Raw genomic sequence first — 19,699 nt, 5'->3', positions numbered from 1 at the left:
GGAAGGCCCTCAAAATTGTCAAAGACTCCAGCCACCCTAGTCATAGACTGTTCTCTCTGCTACCGCACGGCAAGCGGTACCGGAGTGCCAAGTCTAGGTCCAAAATACTTCTCAACAGCTTCTACCCCCAAGCCATAAGACTCCTGAACAGCTAATCATGGCTACCCGGACTATTTGCACTGCCCCCCACCCCCACCCCATCTTTTTACGCTGCTGCTACTCTGTTAATTATTTATGCATAGTCACTTTAACTCTACCCACATGTACATATTACCTCAACTACCTCAACTAGCCGGTGCCCCCGCACATTGACTCTGCAACGGTACCCCCTGTATTTATAGCCTCCCTACTGTTATTTTATTTGACTTCTGCTCTTCTATTCTCAACACTTTTTTGTTGTTGTTTTCTTTTACTTTTTTATTTAAAAATAAATGCATTGTTGGTTAAGGGCTTTAAGTAAGCATTTCACGTTAATGTCTACACCTGTTGTATTCGGCGAATGTGGCCAATAAAATTTGATTTGATTTTATCTAACATTAAGTAGTGCTATTTTGAGATGTGAGATATCACAATCTCTTTCAATAATGACAGGAATGGAGGAGGTCTTTATTCCAGTGAGATTGCCAAGGCGAACACCGCCATGTTTAGTTTTGCTCAACCTAGATCGAGGCACAGACACGGTCTCAATGGGGATAGCTGAGCTGACTACATTGACTGTGCTAGTGGCAGAGTTAGAGCCCTGTCCATGTTGATAGATAAGATGAGAGCACCCCTCCAGCTAGGATGGAGTCCGTCACTCCTCAGCAGGCCAGGCTTGGTCCTGTAGCACCCCTCCAGCTAGGATGGAGTCCATCACTCCTCAGCAGGCCAGGCTTGGTCCTGTAGCACCCCTCCATCTAGGATGGAGTCCATCACTCCTCAGCAGGCCAGGCTTGGTCCTGTAGCACCCCTCCAGCTAGGATGGAGTCCGTCACTCCTCAGCAGGCCAGGCTTGGTCCTGTAGCACCCCTCCAGCTAGGATGGAGTCCGTCACCCCTCAGCAGGCCAGGCTTGGTCCTGTAGCACCCCTCCAGCTAGGATGGAGTCCATCACTCCTCAGCAGGCCAGGCTTGGTCCTGTAGCCCCCCTCCAGCTAGGATGGAGTCCATCACTCCTCAGCATGCCAGGCTTGGTCCTGTAGCACCCCTCCAGCTAGGATGGAGTCCGTCACTCCTCAGCAGGTCAGGCTTGGTCCTGTAACACCCCTCCAGCTAGGATGGAGTCCGTCACCCCTCAGCAGGCCAGGCTTGGTCCTGTAGCACCCCTCCAGCTAGGATGGAGTCCGTCACTCCTCAGCAGGCCAGGCTTGGTCCTGTAGCACCCCTCCAGTTAGGATGGAGTCCATCCCTCCTCAGCAGGCCAGGCTTGGTCCTGTAGCACCCCTCCAGTTAGGATGGAGTCCATCACTCCTCAGCAGGCCAGGCTTGGTCCCAGAAAGACAACCAATTCAACTTTTGGGAGGGGCAGAAAACAGTTTACAACCAGCGATTAAGTTGTGCGAGTCTGCTGTAGAGCTCATCACTCACCCTAACTGGGAGGGGGCCAGAGACAATTACTCGATGCCGACACATCTTTCTAGCTAATTTGCACGCTGAAGCTATGTTGCGCTTGTTGACCTCTGACTGTTTCATCCTAACATTGTTGGTGCCGACGTGGATAACAATATCCCTATACTCTCTACACTCACCAGTTTTAGCCTTAGCCAGCACCATCTTCAGATTAGCCTTTATGTCGGTAGCCGTAGAGAGACAGGTAGTTACTATACCTGTCTCTCTGTCTACCTGTCTGTCTCTCCAGGTGTTCCCCATGGTCTCCGTGTGTTGGAGGTGCGTGACAATTCCCTGGTGTTGCTGTGGGAAACTCCTACCTTCGATGGCCGAACTCCTGTCAACGGCTTCTATGTGGACATCAAGGAGGCCATGGCAGGGGAGGTCTGGAAGGGAGTACATGAGAAGGCCATCAAGCTGAAGTACATGAAGGTTAGGATGTGTATCTGTCATAGAGGACCCTGTCTATACCCATACCTGTCTAGCATTCTATAGGGTCCTTGGGAAGAACACAGCGTTCCATCCATTCCAAGTAGTTCAGGACGAGTCAGATAGTAGTGTTGTAGTGTGTTAGCTAACAGCTATGTGTGTTGTTCCTCTCCCTCCTCGTGTGTGTTCTCCAGGTCAATGGTCTGATTGCAGGCAGGTCCTATGTGTTCAGGCTGCGTGCTCAGAACCTGGCTGGAGTTGGAAAGACTTCTGCTGTGTTAGGACCTGTTCTGGCTCTAACCATGCCTGGTGTGTACAGTAGTACATTCTCTCTCTCTCTCTCTCTCGTTCTCTCTCTCTCTCATTCTCTCTCTCTCTCGTTCTCTCTCTCTCTCTCTCTCTCTCTCTCTCTCTCTCTCTCTCTCGTTCTCTCCATCTCTCTCTCTCTCTCTCTCTCTCTCTCTCTCTCTCTCTCTCTCTCTCTCTCTCGTTCTCTCTCTCTCTCTCGTCTCTCTCTCTCTCTCTCTCTCTCTCTCGTTTCTCTCTCTCTCTCTCTCTCTCTCGCTCTCTCTCGTTCTCGCTCTCTCTCGTTCTCTCTCTCTCTCTCTCGTTCTCTCTCTCTCGTTCTCTCTCTCTCTTTCTCTCTCTCTCGTTCTCTCTCTCTCTCTCTCTCTCTCTCTCGTTTCTCTCTCTCTCTCTTTCTCTCTCTCTCTCGTTCTCTCTCTCGTTCTCTCTCTCTCTCGTTCTCGCTCTCTTTCTCTCTCTCTCTCTCTTTCTCTCTCTCTCTCTCTTTCTCTCTCTCTCTCCATCTCTCTCTGTCTCTCTTTCTCGCTCTCTTTCTCTCTGTCTTTCTCTGTCTTTTTCTCTCTCTCTCAGGGGATTTCTATGTACAGTGAACGATGAGGGGGTCTTGGTTCTAATATTCTAGGTCCGTTAAAATGTAAAGTTTGTGCTTTTATTGATGTGACTATAATCTCTCTCTCTCTTTCTCCCCTTCTCTCCTCTATGTAACATGTATCCCCCCCTCCAGGTACACATGAGATAGTACTCGATGTGGATGATGATGGTGTGATCTCCATGATCTTTGAGTGTTCTGATATGGCCGAGGGGTCAAAGTTCATCTGGTCTAAGAACTATAAGGCTCTGACAGACACCTCCAGACTCACTATCGTCACAGAGGGGGGAAAGTAAGTTCTGTTTAAATACTATCTGTCTCCTCAGGTCCAGAGCCTAACCCTAACCCTTTGTCATGCTGTCTCCTCAGGTCCAGAGCCTAACCCTAACCCTTTGTCATGCTGTCTCCTCAGGTCCAGAGCCTAACCCTAACCCTTTGTCATGCTGTCTCCTCAGGTCCAGAGCCTAACCCTTTGTCATGCTGTCTCCTCAGGTCCAGAGCCTAACCCTTTGTCATGCTGTCTCCTCAGGTCCAGAGCCTAACCCTTTGCCATGCTGTCTCCTCCGGTCCAGAGCCTAACCCTAACCCTTTGTCATGCTGTCTCCTCAGGTCCAGAGCCTAACCCTAACCCTTTGTCATGCTGTCTCCTCAGGTCCAGAGCCTAACCCTTTGTCATGCTGTCTCCTCAGGTCCAGAGTGGTCTTTAATGATCCCTCTTTGGAGGACCTTGGTATCTTCTCCTGTGAGGTCACCAACACTGATGGAGTCTCAGCCAGCTACACTCTTACAGAGGCTGGTGAGTCCCTGTCCCATTTCACTGGTCTACATGAGTTTCTAGGAGTAGGGCTAGGGATGGGGTTAGGATTGGGATTGTGTCAGATACATTCTAACTGAGGAGGGTGAGTCAGTCCTTCCTTGCTGTCTCAGATTATATATATGATCAGGTCTGAGCGACCTCAGATCCTTGGATGGAGGAGGCAAGGGATTGGGGGGTGAGTAGGGGGAGGGGGGAGGGGTGGGTAGGGGGGGAGGGGTATGTTGAGTATGGGGAGGGGGGGAGTAGGGGGAGGGGGGAGTAGGGGTATGTTGACTAGGGGGAGGGGAGGGGGGAGTGGGGGGAGTAGGGGGAGGGGGGAGTGGGGGGAGTAGGGGGAGGGGGGAGTAGGGGTATGTTGAGTAGGGGAGGTGAGTATTTCTGAGTGATGAATTCTCTTCATGGTCCAGTTACTAACAGCTGCATCACATTAACTGTTAGGGTTAGTGTTGGAGTGACGTCAGAGGTTAGGGGTTAGGGGTTAGGGGTGAGTAGGGGCACATTAACTCTTAGCGATGCACAGATAGAGGATTTATATCCTTAACTCCTACAGTATATGGAGTTGTTCTTATTGTGGTGTAGAAAACCAACGATGTAAACCCTGACCGGACACAATCATCTGTCATCTAATGATTATGATCTCCTTCATGTCTGTTGGTGGGTCAGGTAGGAAGAAACAGGAACAGGAACTGATTGTGTTTGGTGTGAAAATGACAGAGAGGGGGATGGGAGAGAAGATGTGAAAATTAGAGGGAGGGGTAAGGAGAAGAAGTGTGAAAGAGATGCTGACAGTCATGGCAGTCACCAATGTTGTTGGTGATGTTGTTGGTGATGTTTTTGGTTGACAGGTCTGAAGCGTCTCCTGGATATCAGCCACGAGCACAAGTTCCCCAGTGAGTATTCGTCATTACCCAGGATTCCCACATTTACATCCAGAGCGACTTACAGTTAGTGAGTGCATACATTATTTTTATTTTTCATACTGGCCCCCCGTGGGAATCGAACCCACAACCCTGGCGTTGCAAACGCCATGCTCTACCAACTGAGCTACATCCCTGCCGGCCATTCCCTCTCCTACCCTAGACGACACTGGGCCAATTGTGCACCGCCCAATGGGTCTCCCGGTCACGGCCGGCTACGACAGAGCCTGGATTCGAACCACGATCTCTAGTGGCACAGCTAGCACTGCGATGCAGTGCCTTAGACCACTGCGCCACTCCATTCCCGTGCTACACTATTCTGATCTAGACAGTAGTCTATCCTCCTCCCAGTCTGTTTTGACTCTGTCCCCCCTGTCTCTCCTCCTCTGACTCTGTCCCCCTGTCTCGCTTCCTCTGACTCTGTCCCCCTGTAACTCCTCCTTTGACTCTGTCCACGTCTCTCCTCCTCTCACTCTGTTCTGACTATCTCCCCTTGTCTCTCTCTTCCTCTCACTCTGTTCTGACTATCTCCCCTTGTCTATCTTCCTCTCACTCTGTTCTGTCCCTCTGTCCTCCTGTCTCTCCTCCTCTCACTCTGTCCCTCTATCTCCCCTCCTCTCACTCTGTCCTGACTCTGTCCCCCTGTCTTCCCCCTGTTTCTCCTCCTCTCACTCTGTCCCCCTGTCTTCCCCCTGTCTCTCCTCCTCTCACTCTGTCCCCCTGTCTCTCCTCCTCTCACTCTGTCCCCGTCTTTCCTCCTCTCACTCTGTCCCCCCGTCTCTCCTCCTCTCACTCTGTCCCCCGTCTCTCCTCCTCTCACTCTGTCCCCCGTCTCTCCTCCTCTCACTCTGTCCCCCCTCTCCTCCTCTCACTCTGTCCCCGTCTCTCCTCCTCTCACTCTGTCCCCGTCTCTCCTCCTCTCACTCTGTCCCCCGTCTCTCCTCCTCTCACTCTGTCCCCCGTCTCTCCTCCTCTCACTCTGTCCCCCGTCTCTCCTCCTCTCACTCTGTCCCCCGTCTCTCCTCCTCTCACTCTGTCCCCCCGTCTCTCCTCCTCTCACTCTGTCCCCCCGTCTCTCCTCCTCTCACTCTGTCCCCCCGTCTCTCCTCCTCTCACTCTGTCCCCCCGTCTCTCCTCCTCTCACTCTGTCCCCCCGTCTCTCCTCCTCTCACTCTGTCCCCGTCTCTCCTCCTCTCACTCTGTCCCCTTGTCTCTCCTCCTCTCACTCTGTCCCCCGTCTCTCCTCCTCTCACTCTGTCCCCCTGTCTTCCCCCTGTTTCTCCTCCTCTCACTCTGTCCCCCTGTCTCTCCTCCTCTCACTCTGTCCCCCCGTCTCTCCTCCTCTCACTCTGTCCCCCCGTCTCTCCTCTCACTCTGTCCCCGTCTCTCCTCCTCTCACTCTGTCCCCCCGTCTCTCCTCCTCTCACTCTGTCCCCCCGTCTCTCCTCCTCTCACTCTGTCCCCCCGTCTCTCCTCCTCTCACTCTGTCCCCTTGTCTCTCCTCCTCTCGCTCTGTCCCCCCTGTCTCTCCTCCTCTCGCTCTGTCCCCCTGTCTCTCCTCCTCTGACTCTGTCCCCCTGTCTCTCCTCCTCTGACTCTGTTTCTCCTCCTCTGACTCTGTCCCCCTGTCTCTCCTCCTCTGACTCTCTCCCCCTGTCTCTCCTCCTCTGACTCTGTCCCCTGTCTCTCCTCCTCTGACTCTGTCCCCTGTTTCTCCTCCTCTGACTCTGTCCCCCTGTCTCTCCTCCTCTGACTCTGTTTCTCCTCCTCTGACTCTGTCCCCTGTTTCTCCTCCTCTCACTCTCTCTCCTCCTCTCACTCTGTCCCCGTCTCTCCTCCTCTCACTCTGTTCTGACTCTGTCCCCCTGTTTCTCCTCCTCTGACTCTGTTTCTCCTCCTCTGACTCTGTCCCCATGTCTCTCCTCCTCTGACTCTGTTTCTCCTCCTCTGACTATGTCCCCCTGTTTCTCCTCCTCTCACTCTGTCCCCCCGTCTCTCCTCCTCTCACTCTGTCCCCCTGTCTCTCCTCCTCTCACTCTGTCCCCCCGTCTCTCCTCCTCTCACTCTGTCCCCCCGTCTCTCCTCCTCTCACTCTGTCCCCCCGTCTCTCCTCCTCTCGCTCTGTCCCCCCGTCTCTCCTCCTCTGACTCTGTCCCCCTGTTTCTCCTCCTCTGACTCTGTCCCCTGTCTCTCCTCCTCTGACTCTGTCTCCCTGTTTCTCCTCCTCCCCAGTCATTCCCTTCAAGACTCAGATGGCCATGGATCTGCTGGAGAAGGGCCGTGTGAGGTTCTGGACACAGGTTGAGAAGTTCACCGCTGGCTGCCATGTAGAGTATGTCTTCAACGATGCGATCGTAGAGAACGGAGAGGTGAGGAAACACACATCAGGATCAGGAAACGCATACACACTCACACACATGTACACACACATCTCAATCAGAACACACACATTATGGACAGAAGACACACACATCTACTTTTGCACACACACACACACACACACACACACACACACACACACACACACACACACACACACACACACACACACACACACACACACACACACATATACACACACACACACACACACAAACACCCACACACACACACACACACACACACAAACACCCACACACACATATACACACACACACACACACACACACACCCACCCACCCACCCACCAATCAGAACACCCCGCAGCGTGTTCTCACGTGTCACATTTCCCTCCTCTAGAAATACACAATGAACTTTGACAAGAACTCCGGTATCATTGAGATGTTCATGGACTCTCTCGCGGTCACCGACGAGGGAACATTCACCTTTAACCTTGTGGACGGGAAGGCCAAGGGGTCCACCAGCCTGGTGCTGATTGGAGAAGGTGAGGCCACACCCCACCTACAGGGGTTCAGTCACCATGCCTACCACAGCTAGTGGATGTGGCACTGATAGCAGTGACATGTTGTGTCCACTAAGGGGCAGGAGAAGACCAGTAGTGTTTAGACAAACTGTATGCGCATGTGATGGCTTTGGTGCGGTGTAGGTTCCTCATGTAGGTTCCTCATGTAGGTTCCTCATGTAGGTTCCTCATGTAGGTTCCTATTCTGACCACTGTCTGGGGGAAAGTGTTCTAGTGTCTGGGGGAAAGTGTTCTAGTGTCTGGGGGAAAGTGTTCTAGTGTCTGGGGGAAAGTGTTCTAGTGTCTGGGGGAAAGTGTTCTAGTGTCTGGGGGAAAGTGTTCTAGTGTCTGGGGGAAAGTGTTCTAGTGTCTGGGGGAAAGTGTTCTAGTGTCTGGGGGAAAGTGTTCTAGTGTCTGGGGGAAAGTGTTCTAGTGTCTGGGGGAAAGTGTTCTAGTGGTGAAATATGGCTGTAACTTCTTCTACTTCTCCAGAGTTCAGAGAGCTCCAGAAAAAGTCTGAGTTTGAACATGCTGAATGGATCAGAAGACAAGGTCTGGAATATATTGTTTTAAACATATAATATTGTTAGATGATTGATATTATGTTGCTGCAGAGTGTAGTCCAGTAGCGGTATTAACTCTGTCTGTTGTCTTTCTCAGGTCCTCACTTCGTGGACTACCTTGGTTTCGAAGTCACCCCAGAATGCAACGTGCTGCTGAAGGCCACGGTAAGGTTCTATAACAGAAAGGTTCTATGACGGTAGGGTTCTATCTATGATGGTAGGGTTCTATCTATGATGGTAGGGTTCTATCTATTGTGGTAAGGTTACACTTATGATGGTAGGGTTCTATCTATGACGGTAGGGTTCGTTCTATGACGGACGGTAAGGTTCTATCTATAACAGAACGTTTCTATGATGATAAGGTTCTATCTGTGATGGTAAGGTTCTATCTATGATGGTAAGGATCTATGACGGTAAGTTTATATCTATGACTAGGACTCTATCTATGATGGTAAGGATCTATGGCAGGGTTCTATCCATAACATAATTTTTTTGCAGCGGTAAGGTTCTATCTATGACGGTAAGGTTCTATCTATGACGATAAGGTTATATCTATAACATTAGGGTTCTATGACGGTAAGGTACTATCTATGACGGTAAGGTTCTATCTATAATAGAAAGGTTATATGACACTATGGTTATATCTATGATGTTAACATGTATTGAAAATGAAATACAGAAAGATCTCATTTAAATGAGTATTCACACCCCTGAGTCAATACTTTGTAGAAGCACCTTTGGCAGCGATTACAGCTGTGAGTCTTTCTAGGTAAGTCTCTAAGAGCTTTCCACACCTGGATTGTACAACATTTGCCACTTATTGATTTCAAAATTCTTCAAGCTCTGTCAAATTGGTTGTTGATCATTGCTAGACAACCATTTTCAGGTCTTGCCATAGATTTTTAAGTAGGATTAATTAAAAGATGTAAATCGACCACTTTGGAGCAACTCCAGTGTAGATTTGGCCTTGTGTTTTAGGTTATTGTCCTGCTGAAAGGTGAATTAATCTCCCAGTGGCTGGTGGAAAGCAGACTGAACCAGGTTTTCCTCTAGGATTTTGGCCTGTGCTTAGCTGCATTCCGTTTCTGTTTTATCCTGAAAAACTCCCACGTCTTTAACGAATACGAGCATACCCATAACATGATGCAGCCACCACTAGAAAGAATTCACCCTCCTTGGAATTGTTGCCTTACAACCTGGAATTAAAATGGATATTTTGGGGGTTTGTATCATTTAATTTACACAACATTCCTACCACTTTGAAGATGCAAAATATTTTTTATTGTGAAACAAACAAGAAATAAGACAAAAAAACTTGAGCGTGCATAACTATTCATCCCCTCAAAGTCAATACTTTGTAGAGCCACCTTTTGCAGCAATTACAGCTGCAAGTCTCTTGGGGTATGTCTCTATAAGCTTGGCACATCTAGCCACTGGGATTTTTGCCCATTCTTCAAGGCAAAACTGCTCCAGCTCCATCAACTTGGATGGGTTCCGCTGGTGTACAGCAATCTTTAAGTCATACCACAGATTCTCAATTAGATTGTGGTCTGGGCTTTGACTTGGCCATTCCAAGACATTTAAATGTTTCCCCTTAAACCACTTGAGTGTTGCTTTAGCAGTATGCTTAGGGTCATTGTCCTGCTGGAGGTTGAACCTCCGTCCCATTCTCAAATCTCTAGAAGACTGAAACAGGTTTCCCTCAAGAATTTCCCTGTATTTAGCGCCATCCATCATTCCTTCAATTCTGACTGGTTTCCCAGTCCCTGCCGATGAAAAACAACCCCACAGCATGATGCTGCCACCACCATGCTTCACTGTGGGGATGGTGTTCTCGGGGTGATGAGAGGTGTTGGGTTTGCGCCAGACATAGCGTTTTCCTTGATGGCCAAAAAGCTTCCATATGTTTGGGGAGTCTCCCACATGCATTTTGGCGAACACAAAATGTGTTTGCTTATTTTTTTCTTCAAGCAATGGCTTTTTTTTTTTTTACCACTCTTCCGTAAAGCCCAGCTCTGTGGAGTGTACAGCTTAAAGTGTTCTAAAGGACAGATACTCCAATCTCTGCTGTGGAGCTTTGCAGCTCCTTCAGGGTTATCTTTGGTCTCTTTGTCGCCTCTCTGATTAATGCCCTCCTTGCCTGGTCCGTGAGTTTTGGTGGGCGGCCCTCTCTTGGCAGGTTTGTTGTGGTGCCATATTCTTTCCATTTTGTATTAAGGGATTTAATGGTGCTCCGTGGGATGTTCAAAGTTTCGGATATTTTTTTATAACCCAACCCTGATCTGTACTTCTCCACAACTTTGTCCCTGACCTGTTTGGAGAGCTCCTTGGTCTTCATAGTGCTGCTTGCTTGGTGGTGCCCCTTGCTTAGTGGTGTTGCAGACTCTGGGGCCTTTCAGAACAGGTGTATATATACTGAGATCATGTGACAGATCATGTGACACTTAGATTGCACACAGGTGGACTTTATTTAATTAATTATGTTACTTCTGAAGGTAATTGATTGCACCATATCTTATTTAGGGGCTTCATAGCAAAGGGGGTGAATATATATGTGTCATGAGCCCTCTCACTCCACCGGGTTACCACCTTAATGTGTTTCCACTATCTTCCACTCTGCTCATCTCTCTCTCTCTACTCAGCCTAACGAGCTCCACCTGTCCCTGCTCTGCTCGGCTCTAATTACTCTGCCAGCTGCGCTGCATTACCCACTAACCTCTCCCAGTATTTAAAGTCCCGTCTCTCAGCTCTCCTTTGTCAGATCGTCTGCAAAGCTCACACCCGGAACCTGTGTGCTCGCGCTTCTGGCTCACCCTTGTTTTGTGACCCCGGACCTGCCTGATTCTTGGATACTCTTCTGCCCCAGGAAAACCAGACCTGCTTTCTGCCATTACGACTCCTGACTACTCTTCGACCCCGGTAACTCTGACCAGCCTTCTGCCTTGCTACAACGTATTTGGATTTCCCTTGAACTGTACTTCTGCCTTGTTTCATCCGCCCCGTTGTGTCTGTGTTTCCTCCCCCAGGACTTCTGGACCACCAACCACCGGCGTCATCGGACGCACCGCTGCCACTGGGGGGCACAGACCCAGCACATTGGACGGGATAACCCCTGGAGCCTTCACTCACTCCCTACTTCCCTTCTCCCTTAAGTTTTAATAAACTTTCTGGTGTGACGCAATTGTGGTCCTCTTGTCGTCTGTCTGAACCGTGACAGTACGATCTGACCATCATGGACTCAGCGCACACTTCCCCCGACATGGAAACCGAAGAACCTGAGCAACCCACCGCCATGCTACGCCTGGAACACACTGAGAGAGAGCTAGGCCGCATGAGCGGCGACATCACCTCTCTGCTTCAGGTCGGCCACCAACAGCATCAGCAGTTCCAGCAGCACCAGCAGCAGTCCCAGCAGCAGCAACAACAACTCGCCAGGATCATTCAACTCCTCACCAACCTTACCCCCAGCCAGTCTGCCCACCAGCCCTGCCTCCGAGTCACCTGCCCCGGTCATTTCAGCGCTGCCCCGGAACCCAAGATTGGAAACCCCCGAGCGGTTCAACGGCGATTCTACCCAGGTCCGGCCATTCCTGACTAGCTGCCGACTTCAGTTCTCCTTGCAGCCAAGGACCTTCGCCACGGAGGGGCTAGGGTCGGGTATGCCATCACTCACCTGACGGGCCGAGCTCGACTCTGGGGAACAGCAGAGTTCGAACGTCAAACCCCCGCATGTGCAACCTTCGACCTGTTTGCTGAGGAGATGCTGAAGGTGTTTGACCTGGATTCACCAACCGCAGAGGCGTCTCGTGAACTGTTCAGTATTCGACAAGGCAGACGTACAGTCGCAGACCATTCCATCGACTTCCGAACCCTGGCAAGACGAAGTTCTTGGAACACACCATCGTTGGTGGACGCGTTCTTCCATAGCTTGGCTGACTATATCAAGGACGGAAGTTGGTCTCCCATGAACTGCCTTCCACTCTTGATGAAGCCATCGCACTGACTGTCCGGATCGACAGAAGGATACAGACCCGTCGTCGTGAGAGGGGGCGCCAAGGTCCACCAACTACCGGCATTCGGAGAGATCCGACTGGGCTCCTGTCAGCTACTGCCACTCACCCAAGTCAGCTTGATCAGTCTGAGCCTATGGAGATTGGGCGAGCCTCTCTCACTCCTGCAGAGCGCCAGCGCCGCTTCACCTCAAAACCTCTGCCTCTATTGTGGAGGTGATGGACATCGTGTGGTAACCTGCCCTTTAAAAGCCGAAGCTCACCGGGCATAGGGGGAGTCCGGTTGAGCTCAATGACCATCCAGTCCTCCGACCGCAAACCCTTGCTGCAAGTTCACCTCCGCCTCTCTGACTCTACTCACACCCTGGCTGCTCTGGTGGATTCTGGCGCCGAAGCCAACATAATGGACATCAAGCTGGCACGCCAACTGGGACTGGAGAACCTCCGTTTGACACCTCCTATTCCTGCCCGGGCACTGGACGGACACTTACTCGGATCGGTCACTCATGTCACGGCCCCGGTCTTGATGGGTCTGTCCGGAAACCATCAAGAAACTATCCAGTTTCACCTGCTCCCCTCTCCAGGCCAACCCCTCATCCTGGGTTACCCATGGCTCCGCCCGGCACAACCTCAGCTCGACTGGGTGACCGGGGTGATCAGGGAGTGGGGAGAGGACTGCCACCGAACCTGCCTGCTTGCTGCCGCACTACCCTCGGCCAGTACCTACTAACTCCGCCCCTGACCTCTCCCATGTCCCAGAATGCTACCATGGTCTCAGAGAAGTGTTTAACAAAGCAAGAGCCACATCTCTGCCCCCTCACCGACCGTACGACTGTGCCATCGACCTCCTCCCTGGAACAGCCCCTCCAAGGGGGCCGTCTTTATTCGTTGTCTGCTCCTGAAAGAAGGTCCATGGAGGACTACATCAATGACTCTCTGTCCACAGGATTGATCCGTTCATCTTCATCTCCGGCTGGTGCTGGCTTCTTCTTTGTGGGGAAGAGGGACGGATCTCTTCGCCCCTGCATCGACTACAGGGGACTCCAACGACATCACAGTGAAAAACCGTTACCCTCTCCCTCTGCTCACCTCTGCTTTTGAGTTGCTCCAGGGAGCCACTGTTTTTACCAAGTTGGATCTCAGAAACGCTTACCACCTAGTGCGGATCCGGGAGGGAGATGAATGGAAGACCGCATTCAATACACCAACAGGCCACTACGAGTATCTGGTTATGCCTTTTGGCCTCACCAATGCTCCTGCTGTGTTCCAGGCTCTAGTGAATGATGTACTGCGGGACATGTTAAACAAGTTTGTCTTCGTTTACCTGGATGACATCTTAATCTACTCCAGAAACCTGTCTGAACACACCCCGCCATGTCCAGCAAGTCCTTCATCGTCTTCTGGAGAATTCCCTCTACGCCAAGGCAGAGAAGTGTGAGTTTCACGTCAAGACAGTGGCCTTCCTGGGGTACATAGTGGCAGAGGGAAGTATCCAAATGGATCCTGCCAAAGTATCAGCAGTCACGTCATGGCCAGTTCCGGAGAACAGAAAGAAGCTGCAACAGTTTCTGGGGTTTGCTAACTTCTATAGAAAGTTTATCCGGAACTACAGTACCGTTGCTGCCCCTCTCACTGCTCTAACCAGCACCAAGCAACCCTTCACCTGGACCCCAGCAGCCGACAAGGCCTTTCAGTACCCTCAAGGTAAGGTTCACCTCCGCTCCCATCCTCCAGATGCCTGACGTGGACCGGCACTCATTGTGGAGGTGGACGCCTCGGATGTGGGAGTTGGTGCTGTGATTTCTCAGTGGGCTGCGGAGGATAGGAAGCTCCATCCCTGTGCCTTTTTCTCACGTCGGTTGTCCCCTCTGAGTGCAATTACGACATAGGGAACCGAGAGCTGCTGGCTGTGAAGCTTGCCTTGGAGGAGTGGCGTCACTGGCTGGAGGGGTCCACCATTCCATTTCTCGTTTGGACCGATCATAAGAACTTGGAGTACATCCGCACGGCCAAACGGTTGAACTCCAGGCAGTCCCGCTGGGCCCTGTTCTTCACCAGGTTTAATTTCACTCTGTCATACCGGCCTGGATCACGCAACACCAAGCCAGACGCCCTCTCCCGTCAATTCCAGAAGGATGACAACCCCTCCAAGGATCCTGTGTCGATTCTGCCAAGTCCCTGCATCGTAGCAGCTCTGACCTGGGCTGTTGAGGAACAGGTGCTGGAAGCTCTCCGTAACCAGCCCGGTCCCAGCACTTGCCCAGCTGACCGCCTTTTTGTCCCCGAAAACCTAAGGTCCCAGGTCGTTCAGTGGGGACATGACTCCCGCCTAGCTTGTCACCCTGGCTCCACCCGCACTTACAACCTGCTCGCCCAGAGGTTCTGGTGGCCCGCTCTGAGAAAGGATGTACGGGAATTCGTCCAAGCCTGCCCCATCTGCAACCAACACAAGTCGTCCTGCCAGCCCCCCAGCCGGATTGCTGCAGCCCCTGCCTGTGCCCAGACGTCCCTGGTCTCACATCGCCCTTGACTTTGTCACGGGGCTGCCCCCTTCAAGGGGCAAGACCGTCATTCTCACCATAGTTGACCGATTCAGCAAGATGGCACACTTCATTCCCCTCCCCAAGCTCCCAACCGCCAAGGAGACCGCCCAGGTGGTCCTGGAACACGTCTTCCGGATCCACGGACTGCCAAAGGATGTAGTTTCTGACCGTGGTCCACAATTCTCCTCCGCTTTTTGGAAGGAGTTCTGTCACCTGCTGGGAGCCACAGTCAGTCTGACTTCCGGATTCCATCCCCAATCCAATGGGCAGTCAGAGCGGGCAAATCAGGAGCTCGAGAAGGCACTGCGATGCATGACTTCACGCAACCCCCCACTCCTGGTCGCAGCAATTGACATGGGTGGAGTACGCACACAATTCTCTGACCTGCTCTGCCATCGGTATGTCCCCTTTCCAATGTGTTTACGGATACCAGCCTCCTCTATTTGCCAGTCAGGAAGGGGAGGTTACTTGCCCATCTGCACTTGCGTTTGCCCGTCGATGTCGCCGCACCTGGTCACAGGCCCGAGCCACACTTCTCAGATCCGTTGCCAGCTACACTACCGGGCCAACCGTCGGAGAATCCCTGCTCCCACCTACCATGTTGGTCAAAGGGTGTGGTTGTCGTCAAGGAACCTGCCACTCAGGGTGGAGTCGCAGAAGTTGGCACCTCGGTTCATTGGCCCATTCCCTATCATAAGAGTGATTAGCCCAACTGCTGTCCGGCTCCAACTGCCTAATTCCATGAGGGTGCACCCCACTTTCCATGTGTCTAAGATTAAGCCCATTCATGAGAGTCCGCTGGTCCCTGCTGCGCCTTGTCCTCCTCCTCCACGGCTCGTCGATGGTGGTCTGGTTTACACCGTCCGCCGCCTGCTTCGGTCCAGACGGAGGGGTAGGGGTCTCCAGTACCTCATTGACTGGGAGGGCTATGGACCTGAGGAAAGGACCTGGGTGCCAGCTAGTCGGATTGTGGATAGGACTCTCATCACCGCCTTCCACCAACGGCATCCTGATCAACCTGCAATCCGTAGGGGCCGCCCCAGAGGGATCCCTAACCGTCCTGCCCCGGCTCGGCTTCCTGTCCTGTGCCTGATCCTGTCTCGGGACCTGTCCCATCTCCCGACCACGGCCCTCCGGCTTCCTCCGAGGATGAGGGCGTTCGCTCGGACCGTTCGGAGGAGTTCTAGCCCTCCTCCGGCTCCCCTCCTCCGCCCGGCGTGGTGTTGCTCTTGGGACTTCTGGGGCCGTCCCTTGGGGGGTTCTGTCATGAGCCCTCTCACTCCACCGGGTTACCACCTTAATGTGTTTCCACTATCTTCCACTCTGCTCATCTCTCTCTCTCTACTCAGCCTAACGAGCTCCACCTGTCCCTGCTCTGCTCGGCTCTAATTACTCTGCCAGCTGCGCTGCATTACCCACTAACCTCTCCCAGTATTTAAAGTCCCGTCTCTCAGCTCTCCTTTGTCAGATCGTCTGCAAAGCTCACACCCGGAACCTGTGTGCTCGCGCTTCTGGCTCACCCTTGTTTTGTGACCCCGGACCTGCCTGATTCTTGGATACTCTTCTGCCCCAGGAAAACCAGACCTGCTTTCTGCCATTACGACTCCTGACTACTCTTCGACCCCGGTAACTCTGACCAGCCTTCTGCCTTGCTACAACGTATTTGGATTTCCCTTGAACTGTACTTCTGCCTTGTTTCATCCGCCCCGTTGTGTCTGTGTTTCCTCCCCCCCCAGGACTTCTGGACCACCAACCACCGGCGTCATCGGACGCACCGCTGCCACTGGGGGGGGGCACAGACCCAGCACATTGGACGGGATAACCCCTGGAGCCTTCACTCACTCCCTACTTCCCTTCTCCCTTAAGTTTTAATAAACTTTCTGGTGTGACGCAATTGTGGTCCTCTTGTCGTCTGTCTGAACCGTGACAATATGCACGCACCACTTTTCCGTTATTTATTTTGTAGAATTTTCTGAAACAAGTAATTTTTTTCATTTCACTTCACCAATTTGGACTATTTTGTGTATGTCCATTACATGAAATCCAAATAAAAATCCATTTAAATGACATGTTGTAATGCAACAAAATAGGAAAAATGCCAAGGGGATGAATACTTTTGCGAGGCACTATAGGTAGGGGTAAAGTGACTATGCATAGATAATAAACAGAGAGTCGCAGCAGTGTAAAAACAAAGGGGTGGGGGGGAGGGGGAGGTCAATGCAAATAGTAAACAGTCCTGGTGGCCATTTGATTAATAGTTCAGGAGTCTTATGGCTTGGGGGTAGAAGCTGTTAAGGAGCCTTTTGGTCCTAGACTTGGTGGTCCGGTACCGCTTGCCGTGCGGTAGAAGAGAGAACAGTCTATGACTAGGGTGGCTGGAGTCTTTGACAATTTTTTGGGCCTTCCTCTGACACCGCCTAGTATATAGGTCCTGGATGGCACTGGCTTCCTGTTAAGGCTAGGGCTGATTTCAAGGTTTTACTGCTAACCTACAAAGCATTACATGGGCTTGCTCCTACCTATCTCTCCGATTTGGTCCTGCCGTACATACAGTGAGGGAAAAAAGTATTTGATCCCCTGCTGATTTTGTACGTTTGCCCACTGACAAAGAAATGATCAGTCTATAATTTTAATGGTAGGTTTATTTGAACAGTGAGAGACAGAATAACAACAAAAAAATCCAGAAAAACGCATGTCAAAAATGTTATTAATTGATTTGCATTTTAATGAGGGAAATAAGTATATGACCCCCTCTCAATCAGAAAGATTTCTGGCTCCCAGGTGTCTTTTATACAGGTAACGAGCTGAGATTAGGATCAATTCTCAGGCCGACTCTATTCTCTGTGTATATTAATGATGTCGCTCTTGCTGCTGGTGACGCTCGTATCCACCTCTATGCAGACGACACCATTTTGTATACATCTGGCCCTTCATTGGACACTGTGTTAACAAACCTCCAAACGAGCTTCAATGCCATACAACACTCCTTCCGTGGCCTCCAACTGCTCTTAAACACTAGTAAAACTAAATGCATGCTCTTCAATCGAACGCTGCTGGCACCTGCCCATCCGACTAGAATCACTACTCTCGACGGGTCTGACTTAAAGTATGTGGACAACTACAAATACCTAGGTGTCTGGTTAGACTGTAAACTCTCCTTCCAGACTTACATTAAGCATCTCCAATCAAAAGTTAGATCTAGAATCTGCTTCCTATTTCGCAACAAAGCCTCCTTCACTCATGCTGCCAAACATGCCCTCGTAAAACTGACTATCCTACCGATCCTTGACTTCGGCGATGTCATTTAGGTCCTCTGTAGCTCAATTGGTAGAGCATGGCGCTTGTAACGCCAGGGTAGTGGGTTCGATCCCCGGGACCACCCATACGTAAAAATGTATGCACACATGACTGTAAGTCGCTTTGGATAAAAGCTAAATGGCATATTATATATTATTATATTTACAAAATAGCCTCCAACACTCTACTCAGCAAATTGGATGTAGTCTATCACAGTGCCATCCGTTTTGTCACCAAAGCCCCATATACTACCCACCACTGTGACCTGTACGCTCTTGTTGGCTGGCCCTCACTACATATTCGTCGCCAAACCCACTGGCTCCAGGTCATCTATAAATCACTGCTAGGCAAATCCCCGCCTTATCTTAGCTCATTGGTCACCATAGCAACACCCACCCGTAGTCTGCGCTCCAGCAGGTATATCTCACTGGTCATCCCCAAAGCCAACACCTCCTTTGGCTGCCATTCCTTCCAGTTCTCTGCTGCCAATGACTGGAACGAACTGCAAAAATCTCTGAAGCTGGAGACTCTTATCTCCCTCACTAACTTTAAGCATCAGTTGTCAGAGCAGCTTACCGATCACTGCACCTGTACACAGCCATTCTGAAATTAGCCCACCCAACTACCTCATCCCAATATTGTTATTTATTTTGCTCATTTGCACCCCCAGTATTATTTTGCACTATGGCCTATTTTATTGCCTTACCTCCATAATGTACTACATTCGCACACACTGTATATAGATTTTCTGTTGTATTTTTGACTTTATGTTTTGTTTTACCCCATATGTAACTCTGTGCTGTTGTTTTTATCGCACTGCTTTGCTTTATCTTGGCCAGGTCGCAGTTGTAAATGAGAACTTGTTCTCAACTGGCTTACCTGGTTAAATAAAGGTGAAATAAATAAAAAATAAAAAATGGTAAGGTTATGTCTATCATGGTAAGATTCTATCTGTGAGGGTAGGGTTCCATTCTATGAGCGTAGGAATGTATTTATGACTGTCATGGTCAAAGCATATTGATTCAACAGTAGCTAAAATGGGGACAAGTATATCCATAATTAAGCGCTGCTCTGTCTTCTTAACAACACTATCAACAAGGCAGGCCCTACAGGCCCTAGTTTTGTCACACCTGGACTATTGTTCAGTAGTGTGGTCAGGTGACACAAAGAGGGACTTGGGAAAATTGCAGTTGGCTCAGAACAGGGCAGCACAGCTGGCCCTTAAAAGTACACAGAGAGCTAACATTGATGACATGCATGTCAGTCTCTCCTGGCTCAGAGTGGAAGAAAGATTGACTTCATCACTGCTTGTTTTTGTGAGAGGTGTCGACGAGCTGAATGCACCGAGCTGTCTGTTTGGACTACTGGCACACAGCTTGGACACCCATGCATACCCCACAAGACATGCCACCAGAGGTCTCTTCACAGTCCCCAAGTCCAGAACAGACTATGGGAGGCGCACAGTACTACATAGAGCCATGACTACATGGAACTCTATTCCACATCAGGTAACTGATGCAAGAAGTAGAATCAGATTTAAAAAACAGGTAAAAATACACCTTGTGGAACAGCAGGGACTGTGAAGAGACACACACAGGTACATACACACATACATATAGACACTCACTCTACACACACGTACACATGGATGTTGTATTGTAAATATGTGTTAGTGGAGTAGTGGCCTGAGGGAACACACTAAATGTATTGGGTAAAGTGTTATGAAATAACAATAAATAG

The 19,699-nt window shown here is 50.7% G+C and overlaps 1 protein-coding gene across 1 annotated transcript in view; it reads left to right on the top strand.

Annotated features, from left to right (window-relative positions):
* LOC121580517 (M-protein, striated muscle) overlaps window positions 1-19,699 on the top strand; it is a 171,639-nt gene that overhangs the window by 128,631 nt on the left and 23,309 nt on the right. The window contains exons 20-28 of the mRNA XM_045224866.1: window positions 1,837-2,018; window positions 2,210-2,324; window positions 3,046-3,202; window positions 3,600-3,706; window positions 4,573-4,617; window positions 6,877-7,013; window positions 7,384-7,528; window positions 8,039-8,098; window positions 8,207-8,274. Coding sequence (XP_045080801.1) covers window positions 1,837-2,018; window positions 2,210-2,324; window positions 3,046-3,202; window positions 3,600-3,706; window positions 4,573-4,617; window positions 6,877-7,013; window positions 7,384-7,528; window positions 8,039-8,098; window positions 8,207-8,274 — 1,016 coding nt within the window. The remainder of the gene's footprint in view (window positions 1-1,836; window positions 2,019-2,209; window positions 2,325-3,045; window positions 3,203-3,599; window positions 3,707-4,572; window positions 4,618-6,876; window positions 7,014-7,383; window positions 7,529-8,038; window positions 8,099-8,206; window positions 8,275-19,699) is intronic.

This window comes from Coregonus clupeaformis, chromosome 14, assembly GCF_020615455.1.
Source record: "Coregonus clupeaformis isolate EN_2021a chromosome 14, ASM2061545v1, whole genome shotgun sequence".
NCBI lineage: Eukaryota > Metazoa > Chordata > Actinopteri > Salmoniformes > Salmonidae > Coregonus > Coregonus clupeaformis.
This window is presented reverse-complemented; position numbering and strand designations above follow the sequence as displayed.